Source organism: Lutra lutra, chromosome 9 (genome assembly GCF_902655055.1).
Source record: "Lutra lutra chromosome 9, mLutLut1.2, whole genome shotgun sequence".
NCBI lineage: Eukaryota > Metazoa > Chordata > Mammalia > Carnivora > Mustelidae > Lutra > Lutra lutra.
The window spans coordinates 118,502,657-118,521,012 of record NC_062286.1 but is presented as its reverse complement, the minus strand read 5'-3'; the positions used below and the strand labels follow the sequence as shown (position 1 = coordinate 118,521,012).

Here is an 18,356-nt window from a genome sequence, read left to right as displayed (position 1 = left end):
GGACGCCACCACGCAGCCCTCCAGCAGGCTACAGGGATGTCGTCTTTCCTGCCCCAGGCTGGCTAAGCTGGCAGGCTTAGCTGGCTACTGACAGGAGTGTCATTTTGGCCCCTGGACACAGCACAGCACGTACTCACCCACCTGGTGTTCCCACATCTCCAGGCCCCAGCAGGCAGATAATGTTACCTCACCTCAAAGGGACCCAGGGAATAAGATTTTGCCTGGAGTTTTGTCCTGACTCTGTGCAGAGCTCAAACTAGAACCTAGGTACCTCGATCCCTACTCTAGCCAGAGCCCTTTCCAAACGTCCCTGTGGACGCCATGTGACCTGTGGCTGAAGGCTAACCCACGCTGCTGTGAAATTCCACCACCGAAGCAGTCCCAAGCAGAAGAGAGAGTGAAGGTGTGTCTGGACACAGCTCCTCTCCCACCCACCACCACTACCATACCCGCCCCTCACCCCTGCGGCCCACAGTGCTGCCTGGTGTGCCCTCAAGCATCACTCCCAGGGCCACCTGTCACATCAGGGCCATGTGACCCTGAGGGGTCTACATGACAGGTGAGAGACAGGGGAAGTGAGAGGAGCCCTCTGGAGGTGTTACCCCATAGGGACAGCACCTCCACCTGCCAAGACCACAGCGGCACCCCGGAGGGGGAGTTCAGTGATCTCGGCCCAGGTTCAGGAAAGGGGGGCCAACTTATAAGATGACCCTTTCATGAAGGTAATTAAATAGTACATGGCTACTTTCTCTGCCAAGCTGGAAATGCTCTCTGAACTTGAAGGCTGAGCAAACAAATAGGGGGAAATAGAGACAGGCTTCTTGACATTTTTGGTTCTGGGCCTTGAAACACTCTTGGGAATCTAAATGTCCCAAGGAAATAAAGACCTGCGAAGGCTTGGCCACATCAAGCAAAATTTTCAGATCATAATGTATGGTTATAAAATCCTTCATCGTTCATATTTACTGGCTATCCCTCAATTGAATCTTGACCAAAAGTCTTTTAGACCAGCCCTTTCCTGGTTTTCATTACACCATCTCTCTGAGTCTCCAGATGCTCCAAGGCAGAAACCACTTCTGATTCACAGTCTTCCCCATAGCCTGCTCTGGGGGTGGTCCGAGGACAGACCCAGCCATAGCCACTCCTAACCACGCCACAAATGCCAGCCACCGAGCGCTGGACGGCAAGACGAGCTCTCTGCTCTGGGCAGGAGGTGCACAAACCCTGACATGGCCTCCGGGAAAGGGACTCCAGGAAGAGGCCTGGGCCATTGGCTGGACCCCCTGGAGGGCTTCTGGTTCTTAGGGAGTTCAGAGGGGCGGGAGCACACAGAGCATGGCACAGAAAGATGAGGTGAAGGTCCAGAGGGCACGGTGGGGAGGAGCCATGAGGAGCAGCAAACAGGCAGAGTCAGGAGGGAGTCAAGGCAGGGACAGAGCCACATGTTCCAGGAATGACCAGCAGCCATGTGCGACTGAGGCCTGGTGGGGCCTCCAGGAGCAGTTCCCCATAATGGCTGTTACTCCCCACCACGTGAGCCATCTGTGCCCTGTGATCTGTGCCCCAGGCCCACTCAGCATCCACCGTGGGAAGAAGCAGGAGGAGCAGCGCATGCGGCAGGGAGGGTCAAAACAGGGCAACCCCACCGCTCTCATTTGACCTCTCTGTACCTCTGTTTCCTTGTCTATAGAGTGGAGACACGTCGCCCCCCCGTAATGTTCAGGCTCGCCTACAGTCCTGGTGGCCCCACAAGGAGTGACTTAAGGAGGGGCGCTCACTCCAGGGTCAGCCCCACCTTGCTCACACACCTCCCCCTTCCAGCCGGGGTGAGGCTCCTTACAGGGGGATGATCCTCATGGGAAGGTGGAAGCGCAGGCGGTACTGGCTTGTTTGCATCTTTTCCTTTCTCTGGAACTCCCGCATCATGTAATCCACATACTTCTGCTGCCTCGGGAAGAAACGCCAGGCAGGACAGCATTGGCCAAGCTGTCAGAGCCCTGGGCTTGGGGAACCCACGCCTGGCTTCCAGGCCCTCCCCCATCTTTCCCAGCCCCTTCCAGGGGGCTCTCTGGAAGCTATGTCCTGGGGCCAGCCCAGGGGAGCAGCCACGCCCCTTTACACATCTGGGATGTATAAAGGGCCTACCAGCAAATAGATAGCATCACCTCCCTCCTTCATGCCTTTCTGTAATGCTAAGTACATCTCCGAATCACCGCCACATCTTGTTCGAATCTCTTTATCCACCCCCACTTTATGGATAATAAGACTGAGGCCCATAAAAGTAGAGATGAGTTGTTCCAGCTCATCTAACAAGTTAACAGCAGGGGAAGGCCCAGAAGCCCGGCCAGAGGGCAACTCTAGAGTCTACTGACGCCTCATGAAGGCCAAAACAGGCCACCCTATGAACCTATAAAGATAGTGGGAGTTATTAAGATCACTGTGTAGAGAGGTGCCTGGGTGGCTCAATGGGTTAAAGCCTCTGACTTTAGCTCAGGTCATAATCCCAGGGTCTTGGATCGAGCCCCACATTGGGCTCTCTGCTTGGCGGGGAGCCTGCTTCCCCGCCTCCCACTGCCTGCCTCTCTGCCTACTTGTGATCTCTGTCAAATAAATACATAAAATCTTTAAAAAAAAAAAGATCACTGTGTAGAGAGCAGAGCCTTCTGGAAACATGTTTATTGTAGAATATTAGGAGAAATGAAAGAAAAAACAAAACAGAATATATGCCTAAGCCGAGGGGAGGAATGACAGAGTACTTTTAACACACGGGCTCCTGGGGCAAACTCCCCAGGTCTGAAGACTGGCTCAGCTGCTAACTAGCTCTGTAAGTCTGGGTAAGTTTCTTAACTTCTCCATGCCTCAGTTTCCCAATCTGTAAAATGAAAGTAAATAAGAACACCTACTCTGTAGGATTCCTGTGAAGTTTAAGTAAAATGGTACATAAAGTGCTTAGAACACAATGCCTGGTTAAAAGCTAGTTATTATCATTGTTGGCATTGCTACATCAACACATCAGACTATTTTTTTGTACTTTTCTGTGTCCTTCTGTATTCTATATTCTTAAATGGTATGTCTGCTCATTGTAAAACATACAGAATCGGGAAAAATAATCTGCTCTAAAACCCCAGCATTTTTTGATTGAATAGCCACTGGTCTGTCTGTTGGCTGAGTGACCAGAAAGGGCCATGAGATGGTCGTGGCACCTGCTGGGACTGAATGGGAGGCCTGGTATGCAGGAGAGTCAGCTGACAGGTGGGCGGTGCCCTTATGGCTCACAGCTGCACCCTGGGAGGTCTCATATATGACATTTGTCGTATACTCTCCTATCCCCCAAGAGAAGAATGAGCTCCAATGAGCTTGCTTACTGAAGTCTCAGGAGGGTTCCCTCTACCCAGTAAGCATCCCAGAATCCACAAGAAGCTGTCTGATGCCTTGACCACTTCCCCATCTTCAACCTTCCACACTCTATCGATCAGCCACACCTGGACCCCTCAGCCTCCCTCCAGTTTCCTGAGGCAGCAGGGCACCCTCCTCACCCAGGTGATGGAGCCATTACAGTCTGTGTCCACCTTCAGAAATAGCACCTCTAGGATCTCATCTGACATATTGCTCAGAATCTTCTTCATGGCCTTCACGAACGCCTTCATGTCCAGGGCTTCAAAAGAGAAGAAAGAACATCATTCACGTCATGGGAAGTCACTGGGCCCTGTTCAGCAGCCACGGTGTTCTTGGGTGTCTCGGTGCTGAGGGAGGGCACCCAGAGAACCGTGTTGGCTGGGTTGTCCCTTGAATCTCCTCTCTCTGTGTGGCGTTCAGTCAGCCCACAGATACTTGCCGCACGCCTTCCATGCCCAGAGCACTGCGGTGGCCCCACAGTGAAGGGATACTGGGGAAGATCGGAGCCCATTTCTGAACAAATAAAACAGGCACTGAGACAAAGAAAACTAATGAAAACTAAAAAAAAAAAAAAAAGGAAGGCAGGAAGGGAGGGAAAGAGGGAAGACGAAAGGGAAGGCTAATAATTTTAACACAGAGACAGAGATTAATTCAAATACACAGAGAGAGAGGTGACTTGTGTCTTTTAAAGGCAGCGAAGGGTTTGGGTGGTTCGGTCAGTTAAGCGTCTGCCTTCAGTCAGGTCACAATCCTGGAGTCTTGGGATCGAGCCTCACGTTAGGTTCCCTGTTCAGGGGGAGTCTGCTTCTCCCTTTCCCTCTGTCCATTTGAGCTCACTCTCTTGCTCTCACTGTCTCTCTCAAATAAATAAATAAAATCTTTTTAAAAATTAAAAAATAAAGGCAATTAAAATGCCAACTTTGGCTGGAAGGAATGTTGGGAGGGGAGAAGAGCAGAGGTTGGGATAAAATACTTTCCCCAAGCTGGGTTCGTGACTATGAGGGAATCTGTCTGCCAATGGGCCAATATCCCCACCTAGATTTTTTTTTTTTTTTTATAATCCCAGTCTATAAAAAGTGCTTCTAAAGCCCCCTCCACATATCTGGAATCGTTGCCACAGTCTAAAGGCTGTGCGTTTTCTGGCTCTGCTCAGACCTCACCTCCCACTGCCATCCCCCTCATTCCCAGCTCCAGCCATAATGTCCCCACGCTGTTTCTCACACCACCAAGCACACTCCCTACTCAAGACCTTTGCACCATCTGGTCCCTTCCGCAGGGAAGCCTTCCCGAGGACTATCTAGGAAGGCCCCTTACCCCCACCAGCCGGCTCCACTGCTGCCCCTGACCTTCCTCGTCACCACTCTAGCCAGTGAGCTCTGCAAGTGCAGGGTGAGCCCCTGCCCTCCATGACTGGGTCCTTGGCACACGGCACACACTTGTTCCCCAAGTGGTGCTATTGGCACTAGGATGTGGGCGTGATGATATCGGGTGCTTCTCCGTGTTTATTCACACTGGCCATTTAATGAGAGGGACCCATGAGGAAACTGCAGGGCACAGAGGTGAGGTCATGCGCCCAAGGTCACAGGGTGGCGCCCAAGGCTGACCCTGGCAATCTGGCCCACCCATGTATGAGAGGAGTGAACAAATCCCTCTCTAGAGCACTACAGGGAACACCTGGCTCTTTGCGCAGGTGTCTAAGAAGCCGTAGAGACTGTTCACCAGCATGCTGTGTCAATACACTCCTTACCAACAGTTTGCCAAAGACTTCTCTGGAAATAAGAGAATAGACACAAAGGTATTTGGGAAAGGAAACATACACTATGGCGTCCAGGCAGGGCCCCTTGCCCCTCAAAAAAGCAGCTCTCACCCGCCTCAAGCCAAATGGTTAATTGATCACGAAAAAACTTGCATGTGAGGTACCTGGGTGGCTCAGTGTGTTAAAGCCTCTGCCTTCAGCTCAGGTCATGATCCCAGGGTCCTGGGATCGAGCCCCGCATCAGGCTCTCTGCTCAGCAGGGAGCCTGCTTCGTCCTCTCTCTCTCTCTGCCTGCCTGCCTACTTGTGATCTCTGTCTGTTAAATAAATACATAAAATCTTTAAAAAAAAAAAAAACTTGCATGTGGAAATATCACTTCCTTAGGGAGGGGGTCACCACCAGGATCAGGCAGGGGGACGCCTTCTGGGGAGCAAGAAGGGTTCTATAACTTGATCTGGGGGGCAGTTACATGAGTGCACGCATGTGATAAGATTCCTTGAGCGGGACCCCAAAACCCGTGCATTTTGTGGGAGGTAAATGATGTCTCAGTGTAAAGATGCATATTATTTTGCTACTGAATTGCTCTCAGGATGAACTCTCTAACCGTCTTTCCCTGCGCCTCTGAGCTCAGCCAGCTGTTCTACCTCTTTTTTTTTTTTTTTTTTTTTTAAGAGAGAGCAAACAGGAGCGGGAGAGGGGCGTGTGCAGAGAGGTTCTTAAGCAGGCTCCACACCCAGCGCAGAACCCAATGTGGGGCCCAATCTCATGAACCTTGACTGTCACCCCCTCCAGCTCAGAAGACTAGAGGGGTGTTATGACAGCCATCTCCTCCCCAGCCTGGGCAGTCCTGGGCCCTTTCCTCAGGGGACAAAGGTCTGCCCTGACGGCCACCCTCCTCTCTTCTGCCTGCACCCTGCTGGTACGTTCCCTCCGGCCCCCAGCACTGGACATCCCTCTGCCCACCACTCCCTGACACCACTCTCCTCAGCCACCAGAGACCTCGGACCACACCCAACGGTGCCCTTCCTTGCCTTCTGGGTCTCCTGCCTTCAAGCAGCGACCCCACTGGTCCCTCTGGTCTTCTCCAGGTTCTGCTGCCTGCCCTACCCTGTCATTCGGCAGGCATGTGCCTCAGCTCTTCTCATCCCTGTCCCTTGCTTTTCTGACACTCTCCTTAGTGGCCTCACCTATTCACCCATCTCTGCGTCTCAGGAGAGAATGTGTCTCCCATATCTCTGACTGTTCCCAAGTGTTCCCCTGGCCCCTTCAACTCAGCATCCTTAAAATCCGGTTTATTATCTTTATTCCACTAGATGCTGGCTTTCCCTGTGTCCAGCATCTCTCCTAATGGTGTCACCTCCACCAGGGTGAAGACCTGAGGGGGCTTTCCAGTGCCCTTCCTCCTGAAACCTCACAAGAATCCTGTGATCCAGGGGCACCTGGGTGGCTCATTCAGTTAAACAGTTAAGCATCTACCTTCAGCTCAGGTCATACCAGGGTCCTGGGATCAAGCCCCATGTCCAGCTCCCTGCTCAGCAGGGAGCCTGCCTCTCCCTCTGCCTCTGCCTGATACTCCCCCTGCTTGTGCATGCTCTCTCTGTATCAAATAAATAAATAAATAAATAAAATCTTAAAAAAAAAAAAAGAACACTTTGGTCCTAGAAGATAGGTACTGTCATTCTCTCCATTCTACAGATGAGGACACAGAGGCCCAGGGAGGTTCGGAGTTTGCCCAAGAACACACAATGGCACCAGGAGGATTTGAAACCAGAAGCTTTCCCTTGTCTCCATTATAATGTCTACTACGCTTGGTGTAGTAGTCACGTGAGAAGCCAATCTCCTTCTGACCAAGACACTTTCTCCAGCAGCTCTAGTCACCTCCCCATCAGACCTGCTGCTGGGGCTCAGGTACTCCCACATCTTCTGTGGTTGCCTCCCTCCCAGCCCTGCCCCAGCACAGCAACACCCCTGCACCTCTCCTCTGCCATTCTCTGCCCTCCCCACCTTCTCCTGGGAAACTCCCACTTCATCTTTCTCTTTCTTTGTAAAGTTAAGACGTAGGATTATGGAATATTTACCTCTATTTTTTTAGATACTTATAAACATTTTTTAAATTAATGCAATATTTAAAATATATAAGAAGAAAATGTTTTCCAGGACACCAGGGTGGCTCAGTCGGTTAAGTGTCTATCTTTGGCTCAGGTCATGATCCCAGGGTCCTGGATCGAGCCCCGCATTGGGCTCTCTGCTCAGTGGGGAGTCTGCTTCTCCCTCTACTCATCTCTCTCTCTGATCTCTCTTATTTTCACTCTCCCTCAAATAAATAAATAAAATCTTAAAAAAAAGAAGAAGAAGAAAATGTTTCCTAGCCTTCCCTCTGCCATTGGTAGGGGGAGGGGGTGGAGGGGTATGTGTGTGCCCCACAGTGCTTGCCTTCCTAGGGCACAGTCACCAAGTATGAGCACTGCATGGTTATGCCCTTGGCTCTCCCAGAAGGTGCCTTCTTTTCATTTACTTTGGATCGGAAGTGCTACACTCAGTATGGGTGCCCACAGGTGTCCATGTCACGGCACCCAGGCCACTACATTTGGGCCTGTTGTTAGTTAGTGCCTGGCCCCTCCTATGTAAGGTGACAAAAGCCACAGGGCTCTGTGACAGCTGACTCAAATCTGAAAGAGGGCTTGGTAGCCCAGGAAGCTCCATACCTACACTGACTCTTATCCTGCCCAGCAGTGCTTGATGAAATGTCAGCTGGCAAAACTGGGGGCACACTCAGCGTGTGCGCCCCCATATCCCCTCAAGAGCTCCTGTGCAGAAGGTCAGTGCTACACTGGCTTGCAGGCTTGGGGCTGCAGGGCTCCCAGATCACTGCTTCTCCCTTGATCTCCACCACAGAAGCCTGCAAGGGCTCCCAGGCAGGCCCTGGAGACAGGGGCCAAGGGCACGTGGATACTTTTAAGACCTCCTAGGAGATACATGGGCACTCCCCACTAAGAACCACAGACCCGGACGCCTCGGTGGCTCAGTTGGTTAAGCGTCTGCCTTTGGCTCAGGTCATGATCCCAGCATCCTAGGATTGAGTCCCGTATCAGGCTCCTTCCTTGGTGGGGAGCCCACTTCTCCCTCTGCCTGCTGCTCCCTCTGACAGTGCTCTCTCTCTCTCTCTCTCTGATAAATCAACCAATCTTTAAATAATAATAATAATAATAATAATAATAATAATAATAATAATAACAACAACATCAACAAAAAGAACCACAGACCAGGGGCACCTGGATGGCATAGCTGGTTGAACTTCCAACTCTTGGTTTCAACTCAGGTAGTGATCTCAGTGTTGGGAGATCAAGCCCCATGTACAACTCCACACTTGGCACAGAGTCTGCTTCGGACTCAATCTCCCTCTCCATCTGCCCCTGCCCCCGCTCTCTCTTACTCTTGTGCAAATAAATAAATAAACAAATAAATCTTTAAAAAAGAGAGAGAGAGAGAGACCCTCAGGGCCCCTGGCTGGCTCAGCCAATGGAGCATGCTTGATTTCAGGGTTGTAGGAGCCCCCACGGTGGGTGTGGAGATCACTTAAAAATTAAATCTTAAAAAAAAAACCAAAACCAACAAAGAACCATGGACCCTTCTTAAAGACCTCCAATCAACAAATTAAGAAACTAAGGCCCTGAAAGGGAACTTGCAGAACAGACAGGAGAACCTGGGCATCTCCCTTTCTCCCTCTGAGACAGGCACTGATGGTCAGGTCAGGGTTTTCAAGAAATGCTATGGAGCCCAGATTTATGATGGATTGATTGATTGATTCATTGATTGATTGATTTTAGACAGAGAGAGCAAGAAAGAGCACAAGCAGGGGGATCAGACAGAGAGGGAGAATCTCAAGCGGATGTCAGGCTGAGCACACAGCCTGATGCAGGGCTTGATCCCATGACCCTGAGATCATGACCTGAGCCAAAATCAGGAGCTTCATGTTTAACCAACTCCACCACCCATGTGCCCCCATGATCCACCTCTTTAAAAGACCTTCTGAGGGGCGACTGGGTGGCTCAGTGGGTTAAAGCCTCTGCCTTTGGCTCAGGTCATGATCCCAGGGTCCTGGGATCGAGCCCTGCATCAGGCTCTCTGCTCAGTGGGGAGCCTGCTTCCCCCTCTCTTTGCCTGCCTCTCTGCCTACTTGTGATCTCTATCTGTCAAATAAATAAATAAAATCTTAAAAAAAAAAAAAAGAAAAAGTTTGATGTACAAAGGCTGTCCTTCACAATGTTCTTTAAACTCAATAAAACCTAAATATCCAGGGGCGCCTGGGTGGCTCAGTGGGTTAAAGCCTCTGCCTTCGGCTCAGGGCATGATCCCAGGGTCCTGGGATCGAGCCCCACATCAGGCTCTCTGCTCAGCATGGAGCCTGCTTCCTCCTCTCTCTGCCTGCCTCTCTGCCTACTTGTGATCTCTGTCTGTCAAATAAATAAATAAAATCTTTAAAAAAAAAAACTAAAACTAAATATCCAGCTATGGGGGAGTGGCATAATCCACCAGTAGAACACTTGCATTCGTGAGTAACGATGGTTTGGAAGACTACACGTGATATGTAAAAGTCCTTAAGGTGTTATACATCAAGAGGAAAAGAAGGGTCTGAAATCACATATGTAATACAATTACAGACTCACGAAAACACACATAGTTGACTGTGGCCCCAGGACGACCGCCTCCCGTGTGCATGCCCTCCCACTATCCCTCCTCGTGAGTGGGACAGAACCCATGACTTGCTTCTAACCGAGAGAATATGGCAGAGGAGACAGGAATATGGAGTCATGTGGACATGACTGCATGCCGACAACATTGTAGCACACATTGTGCTGGAGTGGTGATCTCCCCGGCTACCCTGAGCCTTGAAATCCACCGTGTTGGGGAGTCCCACGTGGCCAGGAACCGTGGGCAGCTGTAGGAGCTGAAAGCAGTCACCTGCCAACAGCCAGGAGGAAACGGAAGGCTTCAGTCCTGCAGGGGCAAGGAACTGAGTCCTGCCAACAACCTTGAGTGGACTTGGAAGTGGACCCTTTCCCTGGCAAGTCCCAGGAGATACCGCAGCCCTGGCCTAGCGAGACCCTGAGCAGAGAAGCCAGCTAAGCCATGCCCAACGCCAGGCCCAAGGAAACCGTGAGACAATGAAGGTGTGGTTTAAGCCACTTAGTGTGCGAGAATATTGTCACACCACATGCAGGACATTGTTTGGAAGAAGATATACCAAAATGCTGACAGAGGTTACATCTGGGGGCTTGGATTAAGATTAGTATTGTTTTTCTGGATATGAAAGAGCCTCCGATAGGCTTACAAGATTTATATAATGACAGAAAAAGTTTTGAAAGTTTAAAGATGAGAAACTGCTTGTCATATCTTAAACCCTGCACACACCCAGGGATGGCTCCCACCCTGTGCGGAAACTGGAAACGCAGCCGCAAGGAGGCTTTACCTCCCGCCGAGTGAACGTCATCCTCAAACATCTTCTTCACCTTGGCCATGTGTAGCGGGGTAAACAGTTGAGACTCATGATGGCTGAGGGTGACGGATGATGCTGGGGAACTAAAAAGCTCCTCGTTCTTGTGGAATCTACCTGGGATGGTGATCTAAGATGAAGAAGACTGTAAGAACCGGGCAGTGAGAGGGTCGATTTCCTGAGCTCAACATTTCTAAACACATCTTACTGAAATAAAGACTCTTTGAGGGGAGGACAGGGTATGTAGGGTTACAATGAGGCAAATGAATAAATCTTAACCACTTTTGGACTTGGAGAGACCAAGGAAGATTAGACCGTCTCTCCTGACTTTGGGGAGTTCACAACTGTTCCCCTTTCACAGATGCCGTGACTGAGGCTCAGCAAGGTTGGCGGACACAGCCAAGGTCTCACCTCCCACAGACCGGGACCCCAGTTTATGAGGAGCTTCCGTTCAGTTTCAATCTTCGGTGCTCAGAATTCAAGACCCCAAGGAATCCAGCTCCATCTTCCCCAGCCAATTTGATTTGGTCCTGAACCTCCCAGACCCCCACCTGGGTCAGGGTCAGATCAGATCGTCACACACACCAAAGCTCCCGCACCCCTAACAGGGGCTTTCCGCTTCCTCCTCCCATTGTCTCCCCATGCCCCCACACAGCCTATCCTGCCTATCCAGCCCTCAACAATGAACACCTCCTCTCTGTAGCCCCTACACACACTTTGCACAATGCTTCGGGTCACCAAAGGCTCAGGTCATCAAAGGCTGCTTCCCTCAAAGGATGCCGGGAATGAACCATGAGATAACTACCGAGTGCTTGTTGCTAACTGAAATGCACTGCCCTGGGTCTTGGGCATTCAAGATTTTGGTTCAAAAAGCCAGAAGACAAGGTGGAAGTTGGATGGCTCACTCTCCCCACCCCAACCCCATCAAACGAGCAGACATGCTCATCCTCCTGTGAACTTCTGTTCATTCCCTCATGGTCTATATACATCTGTTGAGCACCAGGCACTGTGGGCACAAGAGTGAGCACAGTGAAGTCGAGCCTTCCTGGAGCCCAACAGATGAGCTGGCTACTATTCCCACAGCCACATGGGCCCCGGATCAGACATCTCAGCACCATCTTTGGCTCTTCCCTTTTCCTCCTATGTATTCTTACCATACCTCCTGCTCATTCTTCCTGTGATCCTTCTCCTACACCTAACCCCTGCTCCCCTGCATCCCTGGCCCACCCCAAACCCTGGCCTTGTGCAGGGACAAGTACAAGGATGTCCCCGCACTGGGACCAGAGTTTTAGCCTTCCATTCCCCTCCACCTCCCCACATTGGGATCAGTCACCTTTCTGGAAGACAAATCTAATGATAACTTTACCCCAGCTCAGACATTTTCCAGGCTACTTACCACTACTACCACCCCCTGGCCCACTCCTGAGTGTGGCATTCAAAGCCCTTGGCCCTGTAGCCCGGACCTGTCTTTCTAGTTTCAATGCACATGCCACAGTCTGGGCACTGGCTCTCCACCATCTCCAAATACAGCAAGCATTCCACTTTCACCACATGTTCCCTCTATGCAGTGCAGACCATCTGCTCTCGATGCAAACTCCTACCCACTCTTTAAAGCCTGGCTCAATTGACACCTCCTCCCAGGAGCTTTTCTATGACTTTCAGATGACAGTCATCCCTGCCAAATCCATGCTCTCAGACTCTTTGTTCCTATCTGCCATGCATGCCTGATACTGTGCATGTCCATACAAGTGGATAGCGAGGCGTGATGGGAAACACACAGCTGTGGAGTCCCAGAGCTCTGGGCTAGAATTCTGCCTGGCTCCTTACTTCCAAGCTAATTTATCCACTTTGCAGGGTTGTAGTAGTACCTACACGGCCCCCAGACATGCTGGCAGGCTCAGCAGACTAGTTACACAATGAATGATAGATCCTGTCAGTACTCCTGTCTCCTAGTGAGCTCTATGAAGGCAAGGGCATATTTAGTTTATCTTAATTTAATCTTCATTTAACTTATACTAATGATCTCTCTAGTCCCCAGCCCCAAGCATACAACAGACACAAAATACTTAGGCTTGAGGGTAATTTGTACAGCCTATCCCACCACTGCCACAACATGGCTGGACAAAGTCAAGGAGGGTCCCTGTACAGACTGCAAATTGGTAGCCTCAGATTCGTTGCATTGGGCCAATATTGTGCTTTCAAAGGGAAAACCAGCCTGCTGCCATGCACAGGTAACTTACCTACCTGGCCTTGTGAGTATCTGGGTTTGCCACCCTGGCGCAGAGAGGGATAACAGACGGACTTCTGAGCTGATGAGCGACATCGGGGTGGCTCGGGAACATCCCTCCCCTGTACCAACCTCTAATGGTTTTCTTACCTTTTGAGACTCAGGGTTCTCTCTTAAGTCCTCAGAAGACACTGGTCTTGACCTAGAATAGGGAATCATGGTCACTTTACTCTAACTTTCTAAGACTGTATGATGAGGCTGGCCTAGCTAGGTCACAAGAGACTGGAAAAGAAGTCAGAGCAGGGGGTGGAGGGGTGCTGCCCTGTACCCACAGACAACCCCAGCACACATGTAATGAGCATCCCTTTTCCCCTAGGAGCTCCTCCAGCAGGAAGCTTTCCTCAAGCCTATCCCTGTGAGCCTTCTTTCCCCCAATGGGAATGAGTTGTTCTACTGAAGTCCTGGGGCTTCTCAAGTGAATGCCAGAGGCTTCCTAAAGCAGGCCACACTTTCTATAGAATTGGAAGGGGCTTAGGAGGCCATGCAGTTAGGAGAACAACTATATAATTCACACACCAGGAAAATGATGTCCAGTGGCGGGCACATGTCCAAAGGGTCAAACACATGGTCTGGAGGTGGGGTAGGATGGCCCTACTTTCTACTCTCTCCCCCTGCCCTCCAATGTGCCTAGAGGCAGGACTTCTTCAGAAGGAGGACAGAATCCTCCTTACTGCAACATGGGATCGTGTGAGTATGGGAGAGGCCTGGTCCACAGAGTTCTACTCTGAGAATAGAAAGGACATGTTTCTACTGGGTCAGTGGATTCTCCATTAAGATGAAGGACTGCACTTTATTAGGATTATTGGGAGTGTCAGTCTATCTCACCAGAAAGAATCCAAAGAGCTTTTTAGGAGGGTAGGGGAATGGCCAGGAGTCAAGCCCCAGATAGGCTCAGGGGACAGAGCTAATGAGAGCTAATGAGCCAGCCTGGCTTGACAAAGGGCTCCTGCGGGTGCGGGGAGGGGAGGGATCATAGGAGAGAAGAGAGAAGAAACAGAAGCAGAATGTAGAAGCTCCAGTATTTTGCCAGGGAGTCTGAGCAGGATGAAGGGCAATTACGGAAACTCATCAGCATGAGTGGAGGGAAGACTGAAGACCGGCCAACAGCGTCCCGACCCAAACTGTCTTGGCAGCAGCTCAGATGTAAAAACGAAAGGAGAGAAAAGAGCCAAAGGAGAGGGGATTTGAAAGCCAAGAACCAGGGTAACTGAGGGAAATGCCAGGAAAGTTTCCAGGAAAAGGCAGTAAGGAAGGAAAGTGGCTTCATGCATGTGATGCTGGGCTGTCCAATCAGAAATGCAAACAAATACCTGGAAATATGGGCCTGAAACTGATGACTGGGTACCTTTCAGGGAAAGAAAGAGTAAGGGAGACACACAAAAGACAGGAGGAAGGGAGCCTCAGAGTGGACCGAGAGAGAAGAAAAAAGACACAACCACTGAACACAGCCATTAAAGGTCACTGAGGAAAAAAGCTACGGGACCGGAATAATAGGTTCACTTCTGTTAAGAATATCATGTATGGGGGCGCCTGGGTGGTTCAGTCGGTTGAGCGTCTGCCTTTGGCTCAGGTCACGATCCCCAGATCTGGGGTCAAGCCCCGTGTTGGGCTCTCTGTTCAGCAGGGACCCTGCTTCTCTGCCTGCCACTCCCCCTGCTTGTGCTGTCAGGTGAATAGATCAAATCGTTAAAGAAAAAAAGAAAGAATATTATGTATGGATATGTTGGCACATGCGCAGAAACAGAGCCAGGAAAAATACACTCCAAATTTAATGGTGGTTTTCTCTGCCAGGTGATATTATGGAGGATGTCTACAGCCTAAATCATGCTGTTCTTCATTTTTAGGTCAAAAAACATTCATGGCAATCTTTAGGATTTTTTTTTCTTTTTAAATATTTTATTATTTGCAGAGGGGAGAGGGAGAAGCAGTGTCCCCGAAGAGCAGGGGAGCCCGACATGGGGCTCGATCTCAGGACCCCGGGATCATGACCTGAGCCGAAGGCAGATGCTTAACCCACTGAGCCACCCAGGTGCCCCATCTTTAGGACTTCTTCCAGTGCCACAGGTCGGGTGGTGGGTAGCGATCTACATCACTCTTCTTTGAAGGACCACTGGCTGGGAGTGGTTGCTACAGCATAGTTCACAGAGGTAACAACTAAGGCAAGTGGCTGTAGAAGAGGAGCGGCGGGGTGAACCAATGCACCTGCATTCAGAACATGCCCCCAAGCCTGCAAAAGGATGAATGTGGCCTATAGCAAGTGACCAGCAGGGATTTCCATGAGGTCCTAATAAGTAAGAAAAGATCCAAAAAAGAATGCAGAGATGATGCCAATTTTTATACAAGAATGACAAACAGGTATGATTTATACATATAAGAACATGAGTGTACACACACACCTACATACACACATTTATAAACAGGACTACCCTTAACAATTATGGGGCCAAGAACAAGAGAACAAATATAGGTCCACAGAGTGAGTCGTTTTAAGTACTTAGAAATCAAGTTAAGATACTATGAAATAAAACATTCTATTCTCCTACCTTGACAAATACTTTCCACTAATAACCTGGAAAACCAGGTTCAAATTTACAATTCTAGAACTCCTCAGCTAAGTGCCAGAATTTGGCAGTGTGGACAGAACCAGCCTCCAAGTCCTCTGTCCAACCCACCACACTCCACCTATCCTGGTTAAGGGGCTTGTGGATGGGGGCAGGTCAGCAGACACCTCAGCCCACATGCAGGACACACCTCACCTTCACTGCTCCCCGGCCACCTCACACCTAGGGGGCTGTCCTCAAAAATGATGCACTGGACAACAGGCCCACGAAGAATCAGATTCAAAGCACTCTGGGCAGGGACTCCAGTATTTAGAGCTGTGGGGGTCGGGGGAGGGGGCCTCTAAGGGCCATTAGTAGGACGACTGGTGAAATTTGAACATGGACACTTACATAACAATCAAAATAATGTTGTTTCCTATGGTTATAAGAGAGAATGTCCTTGGGGCGCCTGGGTGGCTCAATCCATTAAGTGTCTGCCTTTGGCTCAGATTATAGCCCAGGGTCCTAGGATCAGGGCCCACACTAGGCTCCCTGCTTGGTGGGAAGTCTGCTTCTCCCTCTTCCCTCTGCCCCTCCACTCCACTTGTGCTCTCTCTCTCGAATAAATAAATAGAATCTCTTTAAAAAATCTTTGTCCTTAGGGGCACCTGGGTGGCTCAATGGGTTAAAGCCTCTGCCTTCGGCTCGGGTCATGATCCCAGGGTCCTGGGATCGAGCCCCACGTTGGGCTCTCTGCTCAGAGGGGAGCCTGCTTCCCCCTCTCTCTCTGCCTGCCTCTCTGCCTACTTGTGATCTCCGTCTGTCAAATAAATAATAAAATCTTTAAAAAAAAAAATCTCTGTCCTTAGGAAATACACAAAAGTATTTAAGGCCAAAAGGATACAATGTAACATTCTCAAATATTCAACAAACAAATATAATGATAAAGCAAAATTTTCACAATTAGTCAACCTGGACAAATGGGAGTTCTTTATACCACTCTTAAAACTATTTAAATATTTTTGTTTCAAATTACTAAAATTTTCATGAGTGATGTGTCTCACCAAAACACACCTGTGTATGTTCATGGACCAAAACAAGTGGAAAAGTATTGGTTGAGGGCAAGAGACACCCAAGAGAAAAGGTAAGAGTAAGAATAAGAAGCAGAGAGAATCACCAGTCCTCTACTAGTGAAGGAAAAAAACTGAGAAGTCTAGGGGCGCCTGGGTGGCTCAGATGGTTAAGCATCTGCCTTTGGCTCAGGTCATGATCCCAGCATCCTGGGATCAAGCCCTGCTTTGCGCTCCCTGCTCAGTGGGGAGCCTGCTTCTCCCTCTTCCACTCCCCTTGCTTGTGGTCTCTCATGAATAAATAAAATCTTAGAAAAAAAATTAAATGTCTATCTAGAATTAGAGAACACTTTAAAATCAGGAGAAACCATCCCCACTGGCCTCCATCTACTCCCTCACACTTCCCGGCTCTGGGGGCGCATGGAGTGGGGCACACCACAAACCTAGAAACAGCCAGTAGGGGAGCATATTAGGATGGGAAGAGAATCATTGGTTTGTGGAATTAGTGTGTAAGAATTCATAGTGGCAGATGACTTAAAGCCAAAGGTAGTTACGGCTGTCCTGGAAACAGCTATGAGCTGCCCTCCTATTCAGCCTCTGGTTGCAGGCAAATGCACCTTAGGGCCCGCGTGTCCAATCTTTGGGAGACAACTTTAACCCCAAACCCTCACTCACCCTGAACCAGGTTCTTCCCAGGTAACTTTGCTGGCTTTGTTTGACAGAGGTAAATCGGTTTTTGACTTCCATCTCAACTGAGACATCTCGGCGCTGTCCCTGGGTCCCAAGGAGCTCCTCTATGAAGTCACTGCGGAACTCCGAGGGCTTCCGCCAGACCACAGAGTCAGTTGGCCACGTTTAGAACCGGGAAAATGAGACATTTCCATGTGCAGAACACAAAATGGAACATCAGAACCCATCCCACAAACTGTACCACACAGCCATCTTTCATCCGTTGTGAGACATTCTCTTTATTGATAAAGTTGAACTTACAGCAACGACAGGAGCTACAGCACGCTCAGACAGGACAGCAGGAGTACAACATGGCCCATGGCGGGTATACAGCACAGTGTCCACCTCTCACGGAAACTGTGGAAAAGGCCAGGGGGCCTTAGATAAAGCAGGATTCGCCAAAATCAGAAGGCCAACTGGCCACCACAGTTGCGACATGGAAGGCACAGCAGCTCTCTACACTGTCCTCTTCATGAGCTCCAATTCTTTGAAAAGAAGAAGGCTACAAGAGCATAGTGGACGGGAGTCCTTCAATCTAATCTCAGAGAGGCCTGGACCAGATGCAGCATTGTTCAACCTTGGCCCATGGCACAACACGAGAGGGTGACTTGGTCAAAGGTAAATCTGTTGGGAGGATTTCAACCAGGGATGTGGAGTCCAGGTTTAAAGATACCCAGGTTAAATCATATTTTGTGACCTGGCTGTTAACCAAAATGTTAATTTGCCACCAAACAAGACATTCTCCCCAGATCTATACCACAAAGACAACACCAACATACCAAAAAAAAAAAAAAAAGTCTGCTCCCATTTCGTCAATAATGGAGACATAATTTTGTCACACTGTAGATTAAAAGTAGAGTAGTTCAATGAAATGTCATAAAAGGTACAAGTACTTAAATTAGTTTTATTAAACTAGGTATTAACACTAGAAGGATATGCTGAAAAAAGAAAAGGTTGATGGCTCCACATTTGACTGTTTCCCAGTCTTTCTTTCGTTTTCCAGGCCAATGTTACTATTTCTACATACAGCAGTTTCTGCGCTTCTCAATTTTTTGACATGAGCCTAAAATATACTAAATTGTCA

At 49.5% G+C, this 18,356-nt stretch overlaps 1 protein-coding gene across 5 annotated transcripts in view; it reads right to left on the bottom strand.

Moving 5' to 3' along the window:
* The window catches only part of EFCAB8 (EF-hand calcium binding domain 8), a 58,383-nt gene extending 40,938 nt beyond the window's left edge, over window positions 1–17,445 (bottom strand). For 2 of the 5 annotated variants that reach the window (XM_047745009.1, XM_047745011.1), the window contains exons 1-5: window positions 17,219–17,444; window positions 13,024–13,075; window positions 10,623–10,776; window positions 3,537–3,655; window positions 1,841–1,944 (exon numbers count right to left, since the gene is read on the bottom strand). In XM_047745009.1, the coding sequence (XP_047600965.1) occupies window positions 1,841–1,944; window positions 3,537–3,655; window positions 10,623–10,776; window positions 13,024–13,075; window positions 17,219–17,304 (515 nt within the window). In that variant the 5' untranslated portion in view covers window positions 17,305–17,444. Of the gene's footprint in view, window positions 1–1,840; window positions 1,945–3,536; window positions 3,656–10,622; window positions 10,777–13,023; window positions 13,076–17,218 lie in introns of all 5 variants that reach the window. The other 3 variants (XM_047745012.1, XM_047745010.1, XM_047745013.1) reach the window with 3 other exon arrangements.
* Between the last annotated feature and the right edge of the window lie 911 nt (window positions 17,446–18,356).